The 24,321-nt window shown below is 43.9% G+C and overlaps 1 protein-coding gene across 1 annotated transcript in view; it reads right to left on the bottom strand.

The window, feature by feature from the left end:
* Positions 1 to 16,293, bottom strand: part of Cs (citrate synthase) — a 26,089-nt gene extending 9,796 nt beyond the window's left edge. The window contains exons 1-6 of the mRNA XM_029553867.1: positions 16,084 to 16,293; positions 5,272 to 5,322; positions 3,789 to 3,896; positions 2,888 to 2,953; positions 1,886 to 2,017; positions 902 to 1,090 (exon numbers count right to left, since the gene is read on the bottom strand). Coding sequence (XP_029409727.1) covers positions 902 to 1,090; positions 1,886 to 2,017; positions 2,888 to 2,953; positions 3,789 to 3,896; positions 5,272 to 5,322; positions 16,084 to 16,125 — 588 coding nt within the window. The 5' untranslated portion in view covers positions 16,126 to 16,293. The remainder of the gene's footprint in view (positions 1 to 901; positions 1,091 to 1,885; positions 2,018 to 2,887; positions 2,954 to 3,788; positions 3,897 to 5,271; positions 5,323 to 16,083) is intronic.
* Positions 16,294 to 24,321: the final 8,028 nt, after the last annotated feature.

The raw sequence follows: 24,321 nt of genomic DNA on the forward strand, positions 1-24,321 counted from the left end.
TAACAACTGTCCATAACTCCAGTTCCAGGGGATCCAACAGCCTCTTCTGTCCTCCTCGGGCCCTGCATGACATGGGGGCACTTACATGCAGGCATAACAGTCATACACATAAAAAACAAACAAAAAAACAAATGAATAACAATGAATAAAACCCAAAAGAAAACAGAAAAGGGCTGGAGAAACAGCTAGTGGTTAAGAGGTTTTGCTGTTCTTCCAGATGGTCTGAGTTGGGCTCCCAACACCCATTATCAGATGGCTTACAACCTCCTGTAATTACAGCTCCAGGGTCTCTGACATTCTCTTTTGGCTTCCTTGGACCCATACAACACATGCACATAAATAAAATCTTTTAAAACAAAACAAAAAGGAGGGCTAGATAGATGGCTCAGTAGATTAAGGTGCTTGTTGTAAGGTTTCTCAAAAGTTCTTATTTGGAACTGGTGAAATGGCTCAGTGGGTAAAGGTGCCTGTCACCAAGTTTGACAACCTGAGTTTGATCCCTGGGACCCACAGGGTGGAAGGAGAAAAATGACTCCTGCAAGCTGTCCTCTGGTCTCCATATGCATGCCAGGCCAAGGTGCACACACACAAAATAAACAAATCAATACATGTAAAACAAACAAAAAGGTTGAGGAAAAAATGCTCTATTTTCTTTATAATTTTAACAAAAAACAAGTGTACCATCCTACAAAGACATTTTTTGAGGGCTGAGGGTTAAACTCAGGGCCATATCATGCTAAGCATATGCACTATATAGTTCCCATTTCTGAAAATTTGTTAAGCTTCTGGTACAACTTGGAGAAGCACTTTTTCTAAAGAGTCTACATTCCCCTTTCTCCCTCCACATTCATGGCCTCTGAATTCCCATCACACTCCATGTCATCCAACACAAGTTTCCTACCTCCCAGTACTTAGTTCGGTTGATTCCCTCTGCATAGGCCCGGGCAAAGTTACTTTCACTGTTGAGGGCTGTAACAGCTGCACTGAGCTGAGACATGGGGTGTAGATTGGTAGGAAAGTTGTCCAGCATGGTAACCACATGAGAAGGGAGAGCTGCCCTTTTTGCCCATTCTTGTGAGAGCCAAGACACCTATGGAAAAGGAGATACTGCTCAGGACACCAGTAAGAAAAAAAAAGAACAATAATACCTGGGTAAAGATACTTCAAGATCAATGTCCACAATTAACTTCCACTGGAATATACTCATGTAGATTATTTATTGTCTATGTTGTTTTTTTTCTTCAACAACAGAATCTGAAAACCCTAAAATATTTATTTACTGACCTTTGAATAAATGGTTAGCTTTTGGGAGATTAACAACCAACCAATAAAAAGTAGAGTCAAAAGACTATAATTTTGTTGGTCTGTTAGGTTTTTATACTCTCTCTCTCACTGGTTTATTTTGGGAAACACAGAGTAGATTTGATAGGCTTTTTTTAAAATATTTTATTTATTATTTTTATGTGTGTATGTGAGTGCACCCATGTCATGCAATGCCGCATGCCGCAGAAGTCAGAAGGCGGCTTTGGATTCCCCTTAAAAAACAAAAAACAAAAAACAAAAAAAACCAAACAATAATAGATTGGGCATGAAGTCAGGGGGGCTAGTGAGGTGGGATGGAAAGAGGAGTGGGGGTATGATTATGATCAAAATACATTGTATGAAATTCTTAGATCAATAAAAATATTTTTGAACAAACGAAAAAGACACTTCAAGAGTGTTCAATACAATCTACTTATTTAGCAGAACTCTGCTGATTTCTTCCCCTCGCTGCAAGGTCCTATAAAGTACTACCTACAGGCAGATAGGCAGATAAAGATTAAGTATCTAAGATTAGACAAGGGCAAAGAAGGGAAATAGGAAGGGCCAATCTCATTGGCTGTACCTGCTCCTCAGTGGGGATCTGTCCAGTTACCAGCAGCCAAAATAAACCCTCAGGCAGGGGTTCTTCCCCACCTTTTGCCTTGGGCAGCATTTTCTGGCATTCAGGGATACTATAGCCCCGGAATCGGATGCCCTTTGAGAGAGAAGAAAGAAAATTAATAACCTGTAAGTCTCATATCAGACACTTTCACAAGGTAGAACGAGAACTTTCAGGGCTGGTGAGATGGTTCAGTTGGTAAGACACTTGCCATTAAGCCTGGTGACCTAAGTTTGATCCCCATGACCCACAGCAGAGGGAGAGAACTGATTCCTGCCTGCAATGTGATAGCCCTGTGGAAGCACGTACATACACACACAAGTTTTTTTTCTGAAAGACTTACTTATTTTATCATTATTTTTTTACTTATTTTTATTTTATGTGTATGAGTGTTATGCCTATATATATGTAAGTGCACCCGTGTCTTACAGTGCGTTCAGAGGACAGAAGAGGGTGTCTGATCCCCTGGAACTGGAGTTTCAGATGGTTGTTAGCTGCCATGTGGATGCTGGGAATTGAACCCAGGTCTTCTGTGGTCTTAACCACTGAGCCCTCTATCCAACCCCATAAATGTAATTTTTAAAAAGTTAGAAAAGCCAGGCATGGTGGCGCACACCTTTAATCCCAGCATTCAGGAGGCAGAGGCAGGAGGATCTCTGTGAGTTCAAGGCCAGCCTGGTCTATATAGTGAGTTCCAGGACAGCTGGGGCTACAGGGAGATCCTGTCTCAAAAAAAACAAAAAAAAAAGTTAGAGAAAAAACAAAACAAAACAAAAAAATCACACAGAACTTTCAAAGATCAACTCTTCACATATTTACTTCTGCTTTTGTACAAAAAAGGCAAACTTGTTCTTCAGTTATTCTGTCTCTATATACCCACTGTCTACTGTGCTGGGTGGTTTTCAAATTGGTTTGCATGGTCAGTAAACTCAATGACAATTAGTGATGGACACAATCGTGTCTTACCTCATCAGGATCAAGAACTGATGTTTCATACACAAGTCCTTTCATGCCTCTCATGCCACCATACATCTAAAAGAAAGAAAGATATAACCAGACATCAGAATGGTTCAGACTAGAGCTTGTTAGAGGTTCATGGAACCCAGGAGAGGAAATCTATTCTCTCACTCTCAACATCACACTTAGGAGATTTCTGGGGAGTGCAATTACTAAAGAACTAAACACAGAAAGTTAGCAAAAAGGCTGCTAATGTTACAACAAAAATTCTAAGTTGACCCAGGCATGGTGGCACACGCCTTTAATCCCAGCGCTTGGGAGGCAGGCGGATCTCTGTGAGATTGGGGCCAGTCTGGTCTACATAGTGAGTTCCAGACTGGTCAGCTGGAGCTACAGGGAGACCCTGTCTCAAAAGGCCAAAAAAGGGGGAAAAAAATTAAGTTGAGAAATTATTTTCTTTAATGTTTCTTCCTCTGCTTGCTTCCTTAGTTGTATTTACCTTTTCTCCTGCCCATTCTTAACCTCCCTTCTCCATACTCCCAACTAAAGGGAATGAGAGCTATTATGGGGAAGGAGACCAATGGCTAAAAAACTTAGTTGAAATGCTGAAAATTTTAAGGCTGTTCTATAGGATTTACTAGGGCTATAGTTTTGCCTGATGACTGGTAGAACATCAATTCAAAACACAGTTCTGGCCATAAAGCTGAAAGGTTGGGAACAGAACTAGAAATTACATTCATCTTTGTCATAGGTAGATAAGGTTAGGTTTAACTGTTAAATTTATAGAAAAGAACAAGTACTCTCTAATGAATACTGAAAGTCCCAACATTTCATTGTATGGGACAGAATGCTTTTTGTACAAACATTATTACAAGGCTACTTTTCTCAGCTAAGATATCATAACACTTACCATGTCCACGGTGATTTGACCCACCACTGTCTTGCCATGTTTCTGCCTGAAGGCCTTAATTTTGGCCTGCTCCTTAGGTATCATATTGGCCAATATATCTTTCAAATTCTAGAAAGAGAAGAGCCAAGTGATAGACAGTTTGTTTCCACCTATGAAGACTGCATTTGGTTTTCTCTATTTGCCAGGCAGTGGGAGAAGGGAATGGAGGCTTTTGTTCAGTAAGTAGACTTTGATTTTGTAGAGATGAAAATGCACTAGATATGGATGGAGACAATAGTTGCAAAACAATATGAAGGTATACTAGCACTAAACCATAAACTTAAGTGATTAAAATGAAGTCAGGCATGGTGGTGCACACCTGTAATCCCAGTTCTCAAGAGGCTGAGTCAGAAAGATAGGCAGTGTGAGGCCAGCCTGGGGTATATAAGACCTTGTTTCAAGAATCAAACAAAATAAAATAAAAACATTTTTCAGGGACTGGAGGGATGGCTCAGCATTTAAAAGCACTGACTACTCTTGCAGAGGACCTAGGTTTGGTTCCCAGCACCTACATGGTGGCTCACAACCATCTGTAATTCCAGTTCCAGGGGCTCCAATACTATTTTCTGGCCTACACAAGTACTGCAGGCATGTGGTGGTCATCCATACATGCAGGCAAGACATTCACACACAAAAATAAAAAAAAAAATTTAATTAAAATAATTTGTGTGTGTGTGTGTGTGTCTCTTTTTGAGACAAGGTCTCCCTGTAGCTGCAGCTGGCCTGGATTTGCTAATGGAAACCAGACTGGCCTTGAACTCAAGAGATCCACCTGCCTCTGCCTCCCGAGTGCTGGGATTAATGCGTGCGCTACCTCGCCCAGCTTTAAAATAATTTTTAATGGAGCTGGGTGTAGTGGCGCATGCCTTTAATCCCAGCACTTGTGGGGCAGAAGCAGGTGGATCTCTGTGAGACTGAGGCCAGACTGGTCCACATAATGAGTTCCAGGTCAGCTGGGGCTATAGGGAGACCCTGTCTCCAAAAAAAAAAAAAAAAAAAAAAAGCTTTAATGGTAAATTTAATGTCATTTAGAGGGGTTATGGAGAAAATGCTTGCTTGTGATGTCCTCTGTTTGATGCCCAGCAACACACACAAGCACACACAAAACATTTGCTAGTTCCATCTCACTAAACCATCAAGTAAATTATTTCTTAAAACAACAATAATTAGCCAGGCGTGGTAGCACATGCCTTTAATCCCAGCACTCGGGAAGCAGAGGCAGGCAGATCTCTGTGAGTCTGAGGCCAGCCTGGTCTACATAGTGAGTTCCAGGACAGCTGGGGCTACAGGGAGACCCTGTCTCAAAAAGGCCAACCCCCCCCCCAAAAAAAAACCCAGCAATAATTATTGGCTACTTCCAAGAGACTCAAGATAATAAGCCAGGTAGTTGCCAAACACTCTGTCCCAGGGTCAAACTGCCCCAATGATTCAGTCCAGATCTTACCACGGAAGAGGCACTGGCATGCCGGGCAGCAAGAACAAGGCAGGATGCATTCTGCAAAGAAATAAAAACAAAATACTATGTAATACCCCTTCCTTCTTTGCATTAACAAGGAGTTACAGTAACTCGATCTCTTTCACTTTAGCCTCTTAGGACAATTAGGCACAATGTTAGCTGCCATGTGAGTGCTGGGAATTGAACCTGGATCCTCTGCAAGAGCAGCCAGTGCTCTTAATTGCTGAGCCATCTCTCCAGCCCCTGGCATAATGTTTTATCAGGCCATAAATATCCTGGAAGGAGTTGGAAGTCTGAAAACAGCAGCAGGAGTTTTAACTCTGCTTCTCATATCCATAGCATCAAGCATCACTAGCATTTCCTGAAGAGTTTCTTTCACACCACCTGGGTTCCTGCACAAGACACCTGTCATAGAGTATCTAGTCCATCCAGCTCTAACTAGCTATTTCTGAGTGGTCCCCAAGAAAACAAATGGGGAAACTGTCCAATTACTTAATGATGCTGCTAAAATAGAACACATTTCTAGCAACACGCAACCTCTAGGAGAGTCTATAGAGAGAAGGGTCACCCTTTTACAACAGTATTTGTAACTATTCTGAGTTTTATTTTCCAGAGAATCATAGAGCAGCAATTAGGGTGTTGCAGGTTCTGATGGTGACTAACATCTGTCCATAACTCCAGTTCCAAAGAATCTGACCCCATCTTCTGACTTCCACAGGTACTGCACAACATGGGTCCACTTACATATATGCAGGCAATACACTCATACACATAATCATATATCATGGGAACTTCAATCATGTTCTGTCAGCCCCCTAAAAAGGAACAGGTAAGGATTATCTCATCCAACCATCTCTTCACATTTGATATAACTCAAGTGCTTGCCTAACATGCATGAGGCCTTGGATTCCATTCCCAGCAATCCATAAACATCATGTAGTGGTACAGCCATAATCCCAGAACTCAGGAGAGACAGAGGCAGGAGAATCAGGTCAACCTCAGTTACATATGAATTTGAGCCCAGCATGGGCTACAAGAGACCCTTTCTCACAAAGTGGGGGCTGGAGAGATGGCTCAGCGATTAAGAACACTTGCTGCTCTTGAAAAGGACAGAGGTTTGGTTTCCAGCACCCACATGGTGGCAACTACCTGTAAATCTAGTTCCAGGGGATCCAATGCCCTCTTTCTGACTTCCCACACACAGGTGCACCTACATGCATGCAAAACATTCTTCTTTTTTCTTCTTCCTCTTCCTCCTCTTCTTTTTTTTGGTCTTTTTGAGACAGGGTCTCCCTGTAGCCCCAGCTGTCTTGGAACTCACTATGTAGACCAGGCTGGCCTCAAACTCACAGAGACTGCCTGCCTCTGCCTCCCAAGTGCTGGGATTAAAGGTGTGCTCCACCACACCCGGCACTTTCTTTTTTAAAAAAATTTATTTATTATTTTTATGTGTGTGTATTGCCTGCATGTAGATAAGTGCACCCGTGTTGTGCAATGCCCACAGAGGACAGAAGAGGCTGTCGGGTCCCCTGGAACTGGAGTTACGGACAGTTGTTCACTGCCATGTGGGTGCTGGGATCGAATCCCAGTCTTCTGCAAGAGCAGTCAGTGGTCTCTCCAGCCCCTATGGGGGACATTTTCATTCAAACGTAGTGCTAACAACTGTTAGTAGGGGATTCTTGAAAACTGTAACATTCAAGCCACACACCTCCATTCAGCACCTAGTGGCTTCCACAGAAAAATGCTAAATGGCTTTGTACGGTATATTCAGGTTATACTCACTGATGGGACTGGCAGATTACAAACTTCTGAGTCATTTTTGAACTTCCACCACCCAGCTCCTCCCCGAACCCTGTGTGGCAGCAAGGGTTTTGGCTTCTGACTGCATGCTACTCAATATCACCTTACTGCAACAGCAGCTGTCAGGTGAACCAGGCAGTTACCTTACTCCATAGGTCAGTTCCTTCATGGGGAGAGAGAGAGGGCCTAGTGGCCGATAGCCAGGATTCTCTACAGGGTGTATCACAATCTTTGGAGGCTTTTTTACTCCCCTTGTCTTTTTGATAGTGTCTCCCTATAGCCCCAGCTGGCCTGGAACACACTGTGTAGCTCAGGCTGGCCTTGAACTCACAGAGATCTGTCTGCCTCTGCTTTTGAGGAGTGCGCCACTGCGCTTGGCCATTAAGAGCCTTTTTCAAACCTCATATTCTGTTGCCTGAGAGTTTGTTATTTATTTATCTTTTACTATTGTTATTTTACTTTTGGTATGAGATAAGGTCTCCACTATGTAGCCCTGACTGTCCTGGAACTCACAGAGATCAGCCTGCCTCTGCCTCCCAAGTGCTTATGGCATTTGCCACAACCCCAGGTTGTGTATTTATTTATTTAGATGGGGTGATGTATCCCACATTGGCCTTCAGCCTGTGATTCTCCTGCCTCTGAGTCCTGAGTGCTAGGATTACAGGTGTGCACAACCAACCCACCTGGCTTGCTTTATTTCTGAGACCAGTACCACTATGTAGTCCAGGCTAGCATAGATTCTCCTGTTTTAGCCTCCTGACTGCTGAGACTGTGAGCATAGGCCACCTGGCTCAGTGAGTTTGCTGTTATTGATGGAAATAAATTATGGGTCTCAAATGTGCTGAGATGGGAAAAATATAAGATAACCGCTATATTACAGGGCCAAGAGGGGGAAAAGACCAATGAGCTATATGCAGGGAATACTGCAAAGACTTTCTTATAGTACTTAAGAATATTCCTGGACTAAGATAATGGGCAAATTGCTTACTAAATATCAGTTAACTCATCTGCATTCTGGAATCACACTTGGATAATCACACAACAATGTGATTATTACCCTTTTATTCCTCTCATTCTATTATTACCACTATTTCACATGAAGATCTTTCTCTATCCGGAAGAAAGAATCTTTCTTTGATTCTCCATCTAGGTATATCCTATACATCCAAGAGTTCCAACACTAAAACCTTAAGAGAGATGATCCTGATTTTAACAGGACACTATCATCAACAGCAGATGCCAATCCAGGGCAGGAGCAAACATAATGTCAGCATAATTCTCCAATAACAACTCATATTAAGAAACAAAGAAATGGCAGGATGTGGTGGCATGTGCCTTTAATCACAGCACTTGGGAGGCAGAGGCAGGCGAATCTCTGTGAATTTGAGGCCAGCTTGGTCTACCTATTGAGTATCAGGCCAGCTGGGGCTACAATGAGACCCTGTCTCAACAACAATAAAAAATATGTATACAGGAAAGAAACAAAGAAATGCTAAGCATGGTGTCATGTGCCTTTAATCCCAGCATTTTGGGAGTAGAGACAAAGGGATCTATACAAGTTCCAGACCAGCCAGGGTATTTATACACAGTGAGACCCTAGCTCAAAAATAAATAAGGGGCTGGAGAGATGACTCAGCAGTTAAGAGCACTGGCTGTTCTTGCAGAGGATCCAGGTTTGAACTCCATCACCCACACAGTGGCTAACAACTGTACATAACTCCAGCTTCAGGGGATCTGACACCCTCTTGTCACCCCTTCTGACCTCTGTGAGCATTGCATGGCATGGGTGCACTTACATAATAATGCAGATAATACTCATACACATTAAATATTTTTAAAAATAAATAAAATAGGAAGAAATAAAAAGAAAAGGCAGGTATAGTGGCACATGCCTTTAACCCCAGCATTCTGGCGGCAGGTCTCTGTGAGAACGAGGCCAGTCTGGTATAAATTCTGAGTTCCAGGTCAGCTAGTGCTACAGGGAGACCCTGTCTCAAAACAACAAAAATAAAGTAAAATAAAATAAAAAATAAATTAAGGCTGGTTGTGGTGGCACACGCCTTTAATCCCAGCACTTGGGAGGCAGAGACAGGCAGATCTCTGTGAGTTCAAGGCCAGCCTGGTCTACATAGTGAGTTCCAGGACAGCTGGGGCTACAGGGAGACCCTGTCTCAAAAAGACCAAAAAAATAAAAATAAATAAATAAATAAAATAAAAACAGAAATAAAAGCCAGGTGTGGTGGTATATTTATAATCCCCAGCAGGAAGATCAGGATTTCCAAGGTCAGAAGACTTAGTTACATGAGATCCTATCTCAAAGAAACTTTTTTAAAAAAAAAATTTTAAGCTGGGCATGGTGGCACATGTCTTTAATCCCAACACTTGGGAGGCAGAGGCAGGAGGATCTTTGTGAGTTCAAGGCTAGCCTGGTCTACATAGCGAGTTCCAAGACAGCTGGGGCTACAGGGAGACCCTGTCTCAAAAAGACCAAATAAATAAATAAACCTGCAGCCCATGCCTATTTTTTTTCCTCAGAAAAAGAAAAGCTGTCTTCATGACATCCCCTCATTTCAGATTTCCACAGCGTCACTTGAAGCTTCAGAGTCAGGATCTTTCTTCAAAAAATAAAGAAAATAGCCCCTTCCCCCCTCCCCAGGTTACTGTTCTCAATTCATCTTCAATCTCTGCATACCCAAACAATATCACATTCAAGGGACAGAGGCACATAGATGAATATACATCATGACCTGGCCCTGCTCTGTCCTTCCTGGACACGGTTGCCATTTTCCTTCTTGTGTCCTATTTCTCAGAACAAATACTGTCAGGTTGTTGTCCTTCATCTTGATTCAATATGTTTGCCTACTTATAATTCAGACTCTGTTCTAAGCTTTCAGTCACCATCCTGGAACCTCATTGTGATTCCTCTTTACCTGATGACAACTCCTTGCTCATACAGAAATCTTTCTGTTCTTGATTTACCCCCTCAGGAGAGCTGACAGTCTGACACAGAAGCAAAGGCTGTGTGCATATACTCCAGCTGACGTGGAACTCAGAATTTATACCAGACTGGCCTCGCTCTCACAGATACCTACCTGCCTCTGCCTCCCAAGTGCTGGGATTAAAGGCATACGCCACCACGCCAGGCTCCAGCCTATTTTTTTTTTTTTAAAAAGTACTGACTTTTATTACTTAAAAAAAATTTATTCCTGGGCCAGCTAGATGGCTCAGCAGGTAAAGGCAATTGTTGAAAAAGCCTGATACAGTTTAATCCCAGAACCTACATGATAGAAGTAGAGAACCAAGTCTGGAAAGTTGTCTTCTGATCTCTAAACACATGCTGTGTCTTAAGTACCCATATACAAAATAAACAAATACATATAATAAAAATCCCTTACTGTTCTTTAAACAAAGGTTTATCTTACACCAAATTGTATATACATTATATACATGAACTATTACCTTAATACTTTTGGGGGAATAAAAAACTATTTCCTCACTTCTGCTAGGACAGTTATCAAGTTTTAGCACCTAACATTTTGCTTCAGGAGTTACAAGACTCTTTTCCTTTCCTAAGCCTTTAAAAAAAGAAAAAAAAAAAAGGGGGGGGGGCTGGAGAGATGGCTCAGCATATTAAGAACACTGGTTGTTCTTGCAGAAGACCCAGGTTGGAATCCCAGCAACCACATGGAAGCTAACAACTGTCCATAACTCCAGTCCCAGGGGATCCGACAGCTTCTTCTGTCCTCCGTGGGCATTACAAGACAGGGGTGCACTTACCTACACATAGGCAATACAGACACACATAAAATAAAAAAAAAAAAAAAACTGAAAAAAAAAGCTGGGCATGGTGGGTCACACCTGTAATTCCAGCATTGATGAGACTGAGGCAGGAGGACTTCCACAAGCTTAGGGCTAGCCTGGACTACATAGTGGGTTCCAGGTCAATTTGCTTTACAGAGTGAGGCTATTATGTCAGAAACAAAGCATTTATGAATAAAACCTAAACCAGGCCCAGGCTTGTAACCCTAACTACTAAGGAAGCTGAAGCAGGAGAATCAGAAAATTCAAGGCCAGCCTGGTCAACATAATGAGGTTTTCTCTCAAAATAAAAAGTGAGGGGCTGGAGAGATGGGTCAGCAATTAAGAACACTGGTTGTTCTTGCAGAAAACCCAGGTTCAAATCCCACACCCACATGGCAGCTAACAACTGTCCGTAACTCTAGTCCTAGGGGATCTGACAGACTCTTCTGACCTCCACAGGCACTGTACGACACGGGTGCACTTACCTACATGCAGGCAATACATGCATACACATAAAATAAAAAATTTTTTAAAAAAAGTGAAAAGGTTAGGAATATAGCTCAATGGTAGCACACTTGCCTAGCACATGAGAAACCTTAAATTCAAACCCAGTACCACCAAAAAGAAAGAAAAAAAGGAACCAAAAAAACCCATCTCACCTCTCCTGAATCATAATATGATTAACATGAACAAGCATCCCAGGTGATGATGACTAAGGAATTTGGACAGCAGGGGAAGAACTAGAAGATGCTAAGAAAGATATATTGCTAAGGTTGCCTCACTGCTTTAAACTTCACATCTTATTCAACTCTCATTTCATAAAACATTGACATAGGCACAAGGAATTACTGCATGGCTATAGTTGAGATCTGAGCCTGGTGTCTGTGTGAGGCATGCTAGGATTCTAAAAACCAGGAATGCCAGTGCTCCCTTCTCTTATTGCCCACACTCCTGTCCTGGCTGCCTCTCTATGCCTATGCATTCATATTTACCTGCTACCTATGTAAAGGCCAGTGGGAAGAACAAATGGACTCATCCACCACTAATACTAGATTAATAATCACTCTCTTGGTCAAAAAATCACCATTACTTTGAGTAAGATGCCAGTCAAAGTAAATGCAGAGATCAGAGCCTTGTCTTTAGACATTCTGGATATTAAACTCATTTCGTAGTACAAAAATGACTGTTTCATTGAAACCTGTCTCAGACTAGGGCTTATAGAAAATGTACAGTGGTAAAAGTATGCTGTGAAAGAATAATTGTTATTGTTTTGAAAAAAAAACTGTATTGATCTTCTCAGAAGAAATATCCTAGTCTAAAAGGAATAATTCTCAGCTATACAAAACTTCCTTTAGGATGGGTATGGTAGTACACACCTGTAATCCTATCACTTGGGAGACTGAACTAGGGGGATCAAAAAGAAGTCAAGGAGGCTGTAAAGAACTCAGAAGGTGCTGCTCTTCCAGAGGACCCAGGTTTGGTCCCCAGCATCCACATGGTACCTAACAACCACCTGTAACTCCAGTTCCAGGGGATCTGACACTCTCTTCTGGCTTACTCAAACATTGCACACATGTACTGCACTTACATACAAGTAGGCAAAACACTCATACACATAATATAAAAATAAATCAAAGCCGGGTATGATGGCACACACCTTTAATCCCAGCACTGGGAAGCAGAAGTGGATCTCTGTGAAATCAAGGCCAGGCTGGTCTACAAGCAAGCTCCAAGCCTGCTGGGGCTACAGGGAGACCTTGTCTCAAAAATCGAACAAGGGCTGAGAGATGGCTCTGCTCTTGGCAGAGGACCCAGGTTTGCTTCCCAGCACCCACATATGGTGGCTAACAACCATCTGTAACTCTAGTTCCAGGGGATCCAATGCCCTCTTCTGACCTTCATGGGCATTGTAGGATACAGGCAGATTGACATACATACAAGCAGCACACTCATACACATAAAAATAAAATATTTCAAAAAGTTGCTTTGTTTTCCTTTCCATTTCTTCTTAAAAAAAAAAAAAAAAAGAGAAACAGGGTCTCATTAAGCAGCCCTAGGCTGGCCTGAACTTTAGATGTTTCTGTCTCAGTCTCCTGAGTTCTGGAATTACAGGCATACACCAGTGAGGCAAAATGTGTGTGTGTGTGTGTGTGTGTGTACAGTACAAGGGACAGAACCTAGAGTTTTATACATTCTAGGCAAACAATCACTGAGCTACAGCTCCTTACTTTTATTCTTTTGTTTTTTTGAGACAAGTTCTCACTATGCAGCCCTGGCTTACCTAGAACTCACTAGCTATGTAGACCAGGGCTAGCCTTCAACTCACAGAGGTCTACCTGCCTCAGTCTTCCTGAGTGCTGGGATTAAAGGCATGCACCATTATGACTGGCCATTTTTTTGGGGGGGGGTGTCTTTTTGAGACAGGGTCTCCCTATAGCCCCAGATGGCCTGGAACTATGTAGACCTGGCTGGCCTTGAAGTCACAGAGATCCACCTGCCTCTACCTCCTGAGCACTGGGACTAAAGGCCTGCACCACCACGCCTGGCATTACTGGCCATTTTTAAATTTTCATTTTGAGATTGGCGGGCGGGGGGGGGGGTGTCTCACTACATTGCCCAGGCTGGCCTTGAACTTGTGATGCTCCTGCTTCAGCCTGAGTGGCTGGAAATACAAACCTATACCACTAGGCCTGGCTCAAAATAAATTTATTTTTATTTTATGTGAATGACTGTATTGCCTGCATGTATATAAGTGGACCTGTGTCGTGCAATGCTCAAGGAGGTCAGAAGAGGGCATTGGAATTCCCTGAAACTGGAGTTACAGATGGCTGTTATCTGCCATGTGGATGCTGGGAACTGAACCCAGGTCCTTGAAAAGAGCAAGGGCCCTTTACTGCTGAGTCATTGCTCCAGCCCCAATCCTGCTTTTTTTAAAAAAATAAAGCCTACTTTAATATCAAATGTAAAAAAAATCTATTACTAATAACTAATAAGCTGCAGGCTACTCTAGAAAGCTCAGGCAGGTAAGAACAATGCTGCTATGCTGAAAGGCTCCTCAGATTCTCAGTCATATGGCTTGGTTTTGAGGAAGTTAGTTAGGCTCTGCCAGTTTTATAGGTTTGTTGCTATTCTGTGCATGCACCAATGAGCCCAGAGGTTGACTTTAGGTATCTTCTTCTATTGGTCTTCACATTATTACTATTTTTAGAAAAGGTTCTGTCACTGAACCTGGAGCTCCTGGCTTAGGTTAGACTGGCCATCAAGATCCTGAGCTCCACCTGTCTTCATTCATGCCCCACCCATTAGTCCTCAGCACTGGGGTTACAGGTATGTGACACTGTACCTGGCTTTTTATGTGGGTGTTGGGCAGAGGAACTCAGGTCCTCATGCTTGCATAGCAAGCAAGCACTTACCCTTGGATTTCAGGCTGGTGGAACTCACTTTGTATATAGCCCAGGTTGGCCCTGAGGTAGCAATGATCTTCCTGCCTAAGCCTGCTAGTGTTAGGATTAGTTGAGAGTCACAGCGCCTGACTTCTGGGCTTTGCTGATTTTAAGGGCCACCCCTCCCCTTACTTTTTTTTTTTTTTTTTAAGCAGGTATCATGTAGCCCAGGTTGGTCTCAAACTCACTATGTCACTTCCGAAGTGCTGGGATTATATGTAGGCACTACTACTATATCCAATGTGGAGTGAACTTGGGGTTTTGTTCATACTAGGCAAGTACTTGACCACTGAGCTACATTTCTTCTAATCTATAGTTTCTAGGATCCTCAAGTACACTTCTAACATAATAGCAAAGACAATAATGACAGTGCAAAGGTAGTCTAGTCATCCCCAAAGCATTCTGAGACTCCCTATGGCCTTATAAGACAAGATAACTCCAACGACAAATTCAAACACTTTTTTCAAGTTCACTGTAGGGTTGTACTATTTGGTCTGGGTTGGCTGCTCTGAAATAAGCTAATTATAGGTCCACTATTCTGCCAAAACACTATGTAGAACTTGCTTCATTTCCCAAGAGATTTCCTTACCCTGTTCCCTGGCAGCAGGACTAACAACAGCCAAGAAGACAAGTATCTCCCAGATTCGCAAATTATGGGTCTTTACCCTGTTGCTCAGTTCTCAGAACCCCCAAATGAAGCCTACAGGTTTCACTTTTGTATCTGCCACCCATGCATATAACACAAGTCAAAACCACCCTAAGTCCTCAGTGCACTCAGCTTCAAACAGAAGAGAAAATATAAGTTCTTTATAGAAGCCAAGGTCGTTTGTGGGACTGTCCCTGCTTGGATGAGAGGGCTGAGATTCCCTCAGCACAGCAGTGTCTCTGTTAAGTGGCCAAGTTATGCAGAGCCCAAAGGAGTGGCAACTGAAATCAGAGGTATCATTACTTGGAACTGTATTTCTAGAATCCAAAAAACAGCAAATTCAAGTTAAAGGGCCCCAAGGAATACGAGGAAGTCTGGTTAGGGTAGACTTAAGACCAACAAAAAACCCTGGGCAAGTAGGAGGTTGATCATGTGACCCTGGCTTTAGTACCTCTCGCCTGTCTTCATTTATTGGCCTGCAGTCTGGTGGAACCACCTTTCCAGTCATATGTGATAATCAAGCAGTTTTACAGAAATGCTCCACCCCGTCCACGCTCCTCCTATGGCCTATTAAGTGTAGGAGTCCCAAGGACAAAGAGGGTCTAGGTTCAACTCTGAAACTGCAACGGCTTCAACGGCGCTGGAGAATGCCAGCAGGCAACTAACAGGGCTGTCCCCAAGCAGAGCCACAATCCGCACCGCCGCGGGCGGGGCCAGAGACAGAGAGAGCACGTTTGTTCACCCCCGCTCCCTCAAGCAATTCTTCGCGAATTCCAGCACCACGCCACACCTCTATTCGGCGGCTCCGGGCTCTGGTCCCGCGATCCGGACCACTCACCCTTCGCTTCCACCTTGGACGTGAGGTGCCGGTCAGGTCGGGACTCCAGCGGTTGGCCTACAGGCGGCCTCCCGCGGCGTTCACTTGACCCCGGAGTCGTGAGGGCCGCGCAGCACATGGCCCAGCCGCAACGGCCGGCGGTCGGCCAGGCGCCGGGCCCCTTTAAGGCCCGCACGGGTGAGCTCGAGTGTGGTAGGATGGCTCGGCAGCCCAAGGCCCGCGACCGCCTCGGCCCCACCCCGGGACGCGCGCTGCCTCCCTCAGTGGCTCACCTTGGCTCCCAGGAGCCGGGCTGCAGCAGCGAGTAGAGCCATGGAGGGCGAACTCCAGGACCTGGCGGGAAGGGAAGGGAGCGCGCTGCGGCGAGCACTGGAACCGCAGCCGAACACCAGACCGCACCAACTGCCTGACAAGGTTGAAAGGAGCGGGGTGAGAGGACCGGTAGACCCGGCGGCGGCGCCCAGCCCAGGGTCCTCAGCGAGGACCCGCCCCCTGCCTGACACCCGCCCCCTCAGGGGACTCGCCCTGGGCCAGCCATTGGTCCAACACCGAGGAGGGGCGGGACCTGAGCCACTGACAGCTGTTGTGGCGGGGAGGATTGGACCGAGAGGATTAGGCTAATAAGTGGGTGGAGAGGGAATTGTAGGTGTCTAAGGATGTGCCTGGGAACTCAGTTAACTTCCTTCTTTGGTTTTTCCCTTTGCCCTTAAAACACTTAGGGTTAGTTCTCCCCAAAATACGAAAGACAAGCTCCAGAACGCGACTTTTGAAGGTCAACTCCTCAATAAATTATTACGGCAACTGATCCCTGCCCACTCCCCCTACCTGCTTTGCATGCTTTCTTAATGAATATCTTTGGTTGACTTCATAGCCATAGAGGTGACGTGTGGAAAACAAGCGATGATGCCAGAGTTAGCTGCTTGATGAAGATTATTTAAGACCAGCAGGAATCTTGGTATTTATAGATACTAATTGATCTATGCGGAGAAGAGAAAAAATAGGAGCCTAAATATCTAATGCTGTTTGTAAGCTGTAGGTTCTGTATCTAAGGCTGGGAAATCTAAGTCTTACAAAGGTCCCCTTAATGTGAAGGCACCTAGCATTGAGTCGCTGGGTCCTGGGCATTATTCCCTCCTCATTCCAGTCACAATGCCATACAAACATCACATTTAGCTGCATGATCAGGAGCTGTAGAACTGCGTCCAGCCAAGATCAGACATTAGGCATTGCCCTTTTCTGTCCCATCATTCACAGTATTTCCAAAGAGCTCTAGGACACTTCTCCTACTTGGCTCTCTTATCCTTTGCTCTTCCAGAGACTCATGGCTCTGGAAATGACCCAAGGATCTAAAGTGATCTTCCACATCACTCTTAAACACCCCTGGGTAGAACACCTCAGAACTTTTTGTTCTTTCCTAAGCCTATCATTGTCATTGACCTAAGGGCAGAGAGGAGCTGACCCAAGGATCAGGGCACCTTATCTATAAACCCCAAGCCCCAAAGTGAACAATCCTTTTATCTTCCCACATAGCAGTAACAAAGTGCAGAGGTCTCAGTATCCATGCAAGCCAAGTTTAGATAGACCTTGTTTATAAAGGACGTAGTTTATGGCCTAGACTTGGAAAAGGAGAAGGAAAACTGTTTTCCCAAGTTTTCTCATAGCTAGACTTATACTACCTCCCAGTATTCTTTTTCTGGCTTGGGAATCAGGAAGTTCTTAGGAAACAATTTATAGAGGAGCCACACAATACCCCAGAAGCAATGACCTCATTCTCCCTAGAAACTTCAAAGCTTCACTGATCAATATTTGCTCCCAATTTAGCATCTCACAGAGGGTTTCCTCATAACCCTCAAAAAGTCCGACCTGGCTCCTCCCCTCTCATTAATTATTCACAGAGACTAGCTAGTAGATCAGAGGACTGAACTCCAGTGCTCTAAGAGACAAAAGGCATTCCCCCTCAGGGTGAGGTTACCAAAGGAACAGTTCTTGTATGGACATAATGGTAACCAGTTCAGAGTTTTAATAATCGCAGGAAGAGTTGGGGGGACAGCAGTGTTCTAAGCCTCTTGGCAAACGGTCCTAGAGATTAGCATCAAAATGATTTTATAGATTTGAAGTTGTTTAATCCTGACATCTACTGTTGTAAGGCTAGTATGAAAGCCCAAGGACCAAAGGAGCTAAGTGGAATCTCCCAGAAGCTGAGTTTGTGTGTCAGTCTCTGTGTCGGATGGCTGGAGATTAATACTATGGCCCCCAACATGCTACAACTAGTACTTTACCACTAAGCCACACTCCTAGGCCTAAAATCTCTTTTCTGAACATAGATGGGAAAGTTAGGATTCCTATGAATATAGCAGCTATATAAACTCCAAATATAATTAAGTGCCTGGGAAATACAAGGGGCAAAAAAGAAGGCCAGGCCTTGAGATCATTATGACCTTGTGATGACTTCTTTAAAATGCACAGAGACACACAGGGACAATGGTGCCCCCTGGTGGCCAAGACAAGTGGGAGAATGCAGCCTAACTACAGATTCCTCTAACATTGTGTAACCCAAACTTCCTTAATAGACATTCTCTCTCTCTCTCCTCTCCCTCTCCCCCTCCCTCCCTCCTTCCCTCCCTCCCTCCCTCCCTCTCTCTCTCTCCCTCTCTCTGCCTCTGCCCCCTACCCATGCACACATGTATGTACTGGTGATAGAATCCCTGAGCTTTACACATGCTAAGCAATGAGGTGTCTTTTTTAAAAATTTTGAGAAGTGAGGAATGGTGACAAGTGCCTATAATTCCAGCATTAGGGAAGGGCGGTGGAGACAGGAAGATCAGGAGTTCAAGGTCATCTTGGGACACAAGAGACTCTGTCTCAAAAAAACAACAGAAAAAAATGCTGGGTGTGATGGCGCATGCCTTAAGTCCTAGCTTGGGAGGCAGAGGCAGGCAGATTTCTGTGAGACTGAGGCCAGCCTAGTTTACATAGTGAGTTCCAGGGCCTGCAGGAAGACTCTGCCTCAAAAAGATAAATAAACAAACACAAAAACCAATAGAAAAAACAAAAACAAAAACTTTGAGGCAGGGTCTCACTAAATTGTCCAGGTTGGCCTGGAATTTATTATCCTCCCATCTCAGCCTCTGGAGTAGCTGGGATCACATGCCATGTTCAGCTGACAAAAGCTAAACTGTATTGAGTGCTTACTATTTCAAGTTATTATCTAACTATATGGTACATGAATCATCTTAATTAATACAACTCTAAGATATATAGGCAACAGTACCTCTAAGGAGGAGGAAACCCAGATAAAGTATCCTGCTAAGGGTCATAGCTCATAATTAGCCTAGCTAGAATCCAGACTTACGTTAGCCTCATTCCAGAGCCCATGTCTATCTCCCAAGCTTTACCATTTACATGATAAATGTGAATTAAAAGCTGCAACTTACAGGTGCTGGGGATCATATCCAGGGCCTCCTACACACTCTACCACTAAGCTACACCCTAGGCTCCAAGACCAAGAGGATTCTTTGAATTGTTGTCAATGGATTTCTGGAAACATGAGCACAGTGTGTTGCTATAAATGATAGGTAAAAATGTTGGGAGAGAGCGAGCGCGGATGGATAGAGGCACCGAGGCACAGATAGAATTCTCAGCGGGATACAGATTTATTTCGCACGGGGCACCTTTCCCTCGGGGAAGGGAAAGATGTCAGGGAAGGGAAAGATGTCAGCGAAGGGCAGGGAAGTGAAAGATGTCAGGGAAGGGAAAGATGTCAGGGCAGGGAAGGGAAAGATGTCGGTTGTGAGCTGGGACTTTATATGTGGGGGCTTTAGGGTGTAGAAGGGGGGAATGTTTCGGGGAGAAATCAGGGAGGGGGAAGCAGGAAAAGCAGGTAGGATTAGGGTCTGGAAGTGTTTACTTTTTCCCTCTTAAGAGAAAAGCTGTTGTGATAAACAACTTCTAAAATCTCTGGTTATCAGGTAGAATCTGCTTGTCCTATCTTTGGAGGTCAGAGGAAAGGCAGGCTGCTTCTCAGCAGAGTTTGTTTCCCTTGACTTCAAAGGTCAAGGTGAGGTCCCTGTTGGGGAGGGGGGAAACTGCTGCTGTTTGGAACCCTAACAATAAAGATATTTTAAAAGCTAAGGAACTATATAGTCTTACTCATCTGTAAAATCTTTGTATACCCATAACTGATATACATGAAAAATGGAGACACCCACCCTAGAACACATGAGGACAAAACAAACATTTAGCAGCTGAAATGGCCAAGGTGACTAAATGGGCTTCATTTTCTTTTGTGTGGTGCTAGGGATCAAACACAGGGGTTCATGCGTGCTACATGTGAACTAAAACCTAACCCTAATAATTTTCAGTAGGGAACAAGGTCTTGCATTGCCCAGGCTGGCTTCAAATTGCTAGGCTCAAGCAATCCTGCCAAGGCCTCTGAAGTAGCTGGGACTACAGGCATTTATTACTGTGCCCTACTCTAAGATGGACTGCTGCTTCTTTTTTGAGACAGTTCAGCCTTGAACTCATGATGATCCTCCTTCCTCATCCTTAAAATGGAATAAGGAATAACTAATCTGGAAAAATGATCAGAGGACTTAAGCTTTTCTACTAAAGATATTTGAATGCAGAGGACATGAATTCAAACTTGGAGATAGTTTTCAAACATTTATTAGACGTACTACCTCACACAGCTACTAGAGACTGTACTTCATGAAGTGAGGTGTAGCAAGAAAGATCACTGGCCTAGGAGTAAGATGATCATAGGTGGTAGAGTTTGCTCCTCACTAACTAGCAAGATAACCTCTCTGAGCTTGCTTCTTCAGCTACAGAACAGAATAATATATACCTGGGTATGGTAGTTTATGTCTATAATCCCAGCACTGACAGGCTGATGCAGGGGGATCTTGAATTTGAAGCCAGCCAGGGCTCCATAGCAAGACCTTGTCTCAAAAACCAAAACCAAAACCAAAACCAAAAAAAAAAACTATAAAAAATTCCAACATCTATTTCAGTTTTTTTTCTTCCTTTTTTCCATTGCTAGGAGTCAAACTCAGGGTCTTGCACTACCACTGAGCCACATCCTCAGCTTGTAAGATAGGAATAACAAAGATCTGGAGAGATGTTCAGCAGTTGTGATGGCTTGCTGAAGACCTGGGTTCAGTTCCCACACTCATGTCAGATGGTCCATAATAGTCTATAACTCCAGTTGCAGGGGATCTGACACTCTTCTCTGGCTTCCAAAGGCCATCTTACCAGCATGCACATGGTGCACATACATTCATACAAGCATACAGGTGCTCACACATATATATTTTTAAAAAATCTTTAAGCCTGGTGTGGTGGCGCATGCCTTTAATCCCAGCACTTGGGAGGCAGACGCAGGCCAATCTCTGTGAGTTCAAGGCCAGCCTGGTCTACATAGTGAGTTCCAGGACAGCTGAAGCTACAGGGAGACCCTGTCTCAAAAAGACCAAAAAAACAACAACAACAACAAAAAAACCCAGGCGTGGTGGTACATACCTTTAATCCCAGCATTTTTAAATAAAATAAACACTTGCCATGAAAACTTGAGTTGGATCCCCCAGAACCCACATAAAGATGGAAAAAAAAGAACCAGTTCCACATTGTCATCTGATCTCCACATGTGCTGTGGCATGCACAAACCCTGTCTTCCCATCATATACATACACACACACACACAATAACAAATTAAAAATTTTAAAGTATGGTGGGCGTGGTAGCACATTTAATTCTAGCAGTCAAAAGGCAAAGGCAGGTGGATCTCTGTGAGCTCAAGGCCAGCCTGGTCTACATAATGAGTCCCTGGTCATCTGGGGCTACAGGGAGACTCTATCTCAAATTAAAAGTAGCAAAGATTAAGTGAGAGCATGCTGCGCATGGTGGTATTTATCCACCATTTAGGAGATGAGGCTTCTCCAGAGTTGAAGGCCAGCCTGGGCTACATAATATCCAGGCCAGCTAGGGCTATGTAGTAAGACATTCATATTCTCTGTCTCTGTCTGTCTCTCTTTTTCTCCCCCCACCCACACAAAGATTAAAGAAAATGTGTTGTTGGTTATAAGTAAATATATAATGTATATTTCCTTCTCCATGCTATTCCTCCCTGGCCTATATTTAAAGGACTCCTGACCAGGATAGCAACACATGATTATAATCCAGTACTTGAAAGGCTAAGACAGGGTGATATTATGTTTTAGCCCAGGCTTGGGCTACAAAGGGAGTTCCAGATCAGCCTCACTATATAATAAGACCCTGTCTTAAACAACAAGAATCAGTAATAAGAAACTTCTCTGTGAGATCTTTTTTTTTTTTTTTTTTTTTTTTTTTTGAGGCAGGGTCTCCCTGAAGAACCAGCTGTTCTGGAACTCACTACGTAGACCAGGCTGGCCTTGAACTCACAGAGATCCACCTGCCTCTGCCTCCCAAGTGCTGGGACTAAATGTGTGCACCACCTTGCCTGTCTGTGATATCTTTTTTAACAGCAGATAGTCCTGTAAACTGGATACATATCTTAGTGGTAGAACACTTGCTTAGCATAGGCAAGGCCTTGGGTTTGATTTTCTCTAAAAGATTTTTTTTTTTTTTGACAGGGTCTTATTTTGTAGCCCAGGCTGGCCTGGAACTCACTGTAAATCCAGTCTAATCTTAAACTTGTGGCAATCTTCCTGCATGTGCCTCCCAAGTGCTAGGATTATAGGTATACACCACATGCCATATATGATTTTTCTTTGATGGAGTTTTGTTGTACTGTACAGGTTGGTCTCCAACTCAGTTATCCTCCTACTTCAGGCACCAGATTAACTTGGAACTACAGGCAGGTGACATTGAGCCATACTGCTAAAGGACTACATTTTCATATAATAAATTGCCCTGGTTAGATCCAAATCTCTGTCTTTGGGAATGTTTGTTGAAGTTCTAGATTTTGCTGATAAATGAATATAGAAGGCATTTAAGGCTTGAGGTAAAACTAGATTTGCAAGACTAAAAGACTAGGCTAGTGGGGCTGGAGAGATGGCTCAGTGGGTAAGAGCACTGGCTGCTCTTGCAGAGGACCTGGGTTCGATTCCCAGGACCCACATTGCTCTAACAAGCATCCCAACTTCAGTTCCAGGGGAATCCAACGCCCTCTTCTGACCTCTGTGGGCACTGCATGACATGGGTGCATTTACATACATGCAGGCAATACACTCATACTCAAAAAATAAAAATAATAGCCAGGTGTGGTGGCACATGCCTTTGATCCCAGCGCTCAGGAGGCAGAGGCTCTCTGTGAGTTCAAGGCCAGTCTGGTCTCCATAGAGAATCCAGGCCAGCTGCAGCTACAGGGAGACCCTGCCTCAAAAAGACAATAAATAAACAAATAAAAACAAATCAATAGGGGGCTGGAGAGATGGCTCAGCAGTAAAGAACACTGACTGTTCTTACAGAAGACCCAGGTTCAAATCCAAGCATCCACATGGCAGCTAACAGCTGTCCGTAACTCCAGTTCCAGGGGATCTGACAGCCTCTTCTGTCCTCTGTGGGCATTGCAGTGCACTTACCACATGCAGGCAATACATACATATATATAAAATAAAAATAATAAATAAAATATTTTTTAAAATATGCTGGAAAATCGCTTCACGGCCTTTTGGCTAAGATCAGTGTAAAATGTGCTGGAGAGATGGTTGCGTAGTTAAGAGCATGGGCTGCTCTTGCAGAGGATCCAGGTTTAGTTCCCAGCACCCATATGGCAGATACCAGCTGTCCATAACTCCAGTTCCAAAAGGGATCCAACACCCTCTTCTGGCCTCTGTGGGCACTTACACACATGGTGCATATACGTAAATGAAGGCAAAGCATTCATACAAAATAAAAATAAAATTTTAAAAGTGTATGCTTGGAGCCAGGCATGGAGGTGCATGCCTTTAATCCCAGCACTTCAGAGGCAGAGGCAGGTAGATCTCTTTGAGTTCAAGACCAGTCTGGTCTACATAGCCAATTCCAGTTCCAGGCCAGCTGGGGCTACAGGAAGACCCTGTCTCAAAAAGACCAAAAAAAAAAAGAGAGAGAGAGAGAGAGAGAAAGTATGCTCAGGGGCTGGGTCTAGTGGCTCATGCCTTTAATCCCAGCATTGGAAGGCAGAGGCAGATCTCTGTGATACCAAAGTCAGTCTGGTCTATATAGTGAGCTCCAGGCCAACTGAGGCTATATAGTGCATCAGGCCTCAGTGAGTAAAGTTCTTGCTATGCAAGCATAAGGACCTGAGTCTGGGCTCCCAGAATTCTGTAAAAGCCAGGCATGGTGGCATTCACTTGTAACTCCAGCACTGGGAAGGTGGAGACAAGCAGATCCTGGGGGCTTGCTAGTCAGCCAGTCTGGACAAAATGGCCAGCTTCAGGCTCAATAAGGAACAAAAATAAGATGATGCTGGGAGTGCTAGAGCACTCCATTAACCATTAGGGAGGTAGAGGCAGATGGAGCTCTGTGAGCTCAAGGCCAGCCTAGTGAGT

Source organism: Nannospalax galili, unplaced genomic scaffold, assembly GCF_000622305.1.
Source record: "Nannospalax galili isolate Female #2095 unplaced genomic scaffold, S.galili_v1.0 scaffold2124, whole genome shotgun sequence".
Classification (NCBI taxonomy): domain Eukaryota; kingdom Metazoa; phylum Chordata; class Mammalia; order Rodentia; family Spalacidae; genus Nannospalax; species Nannospalax galili.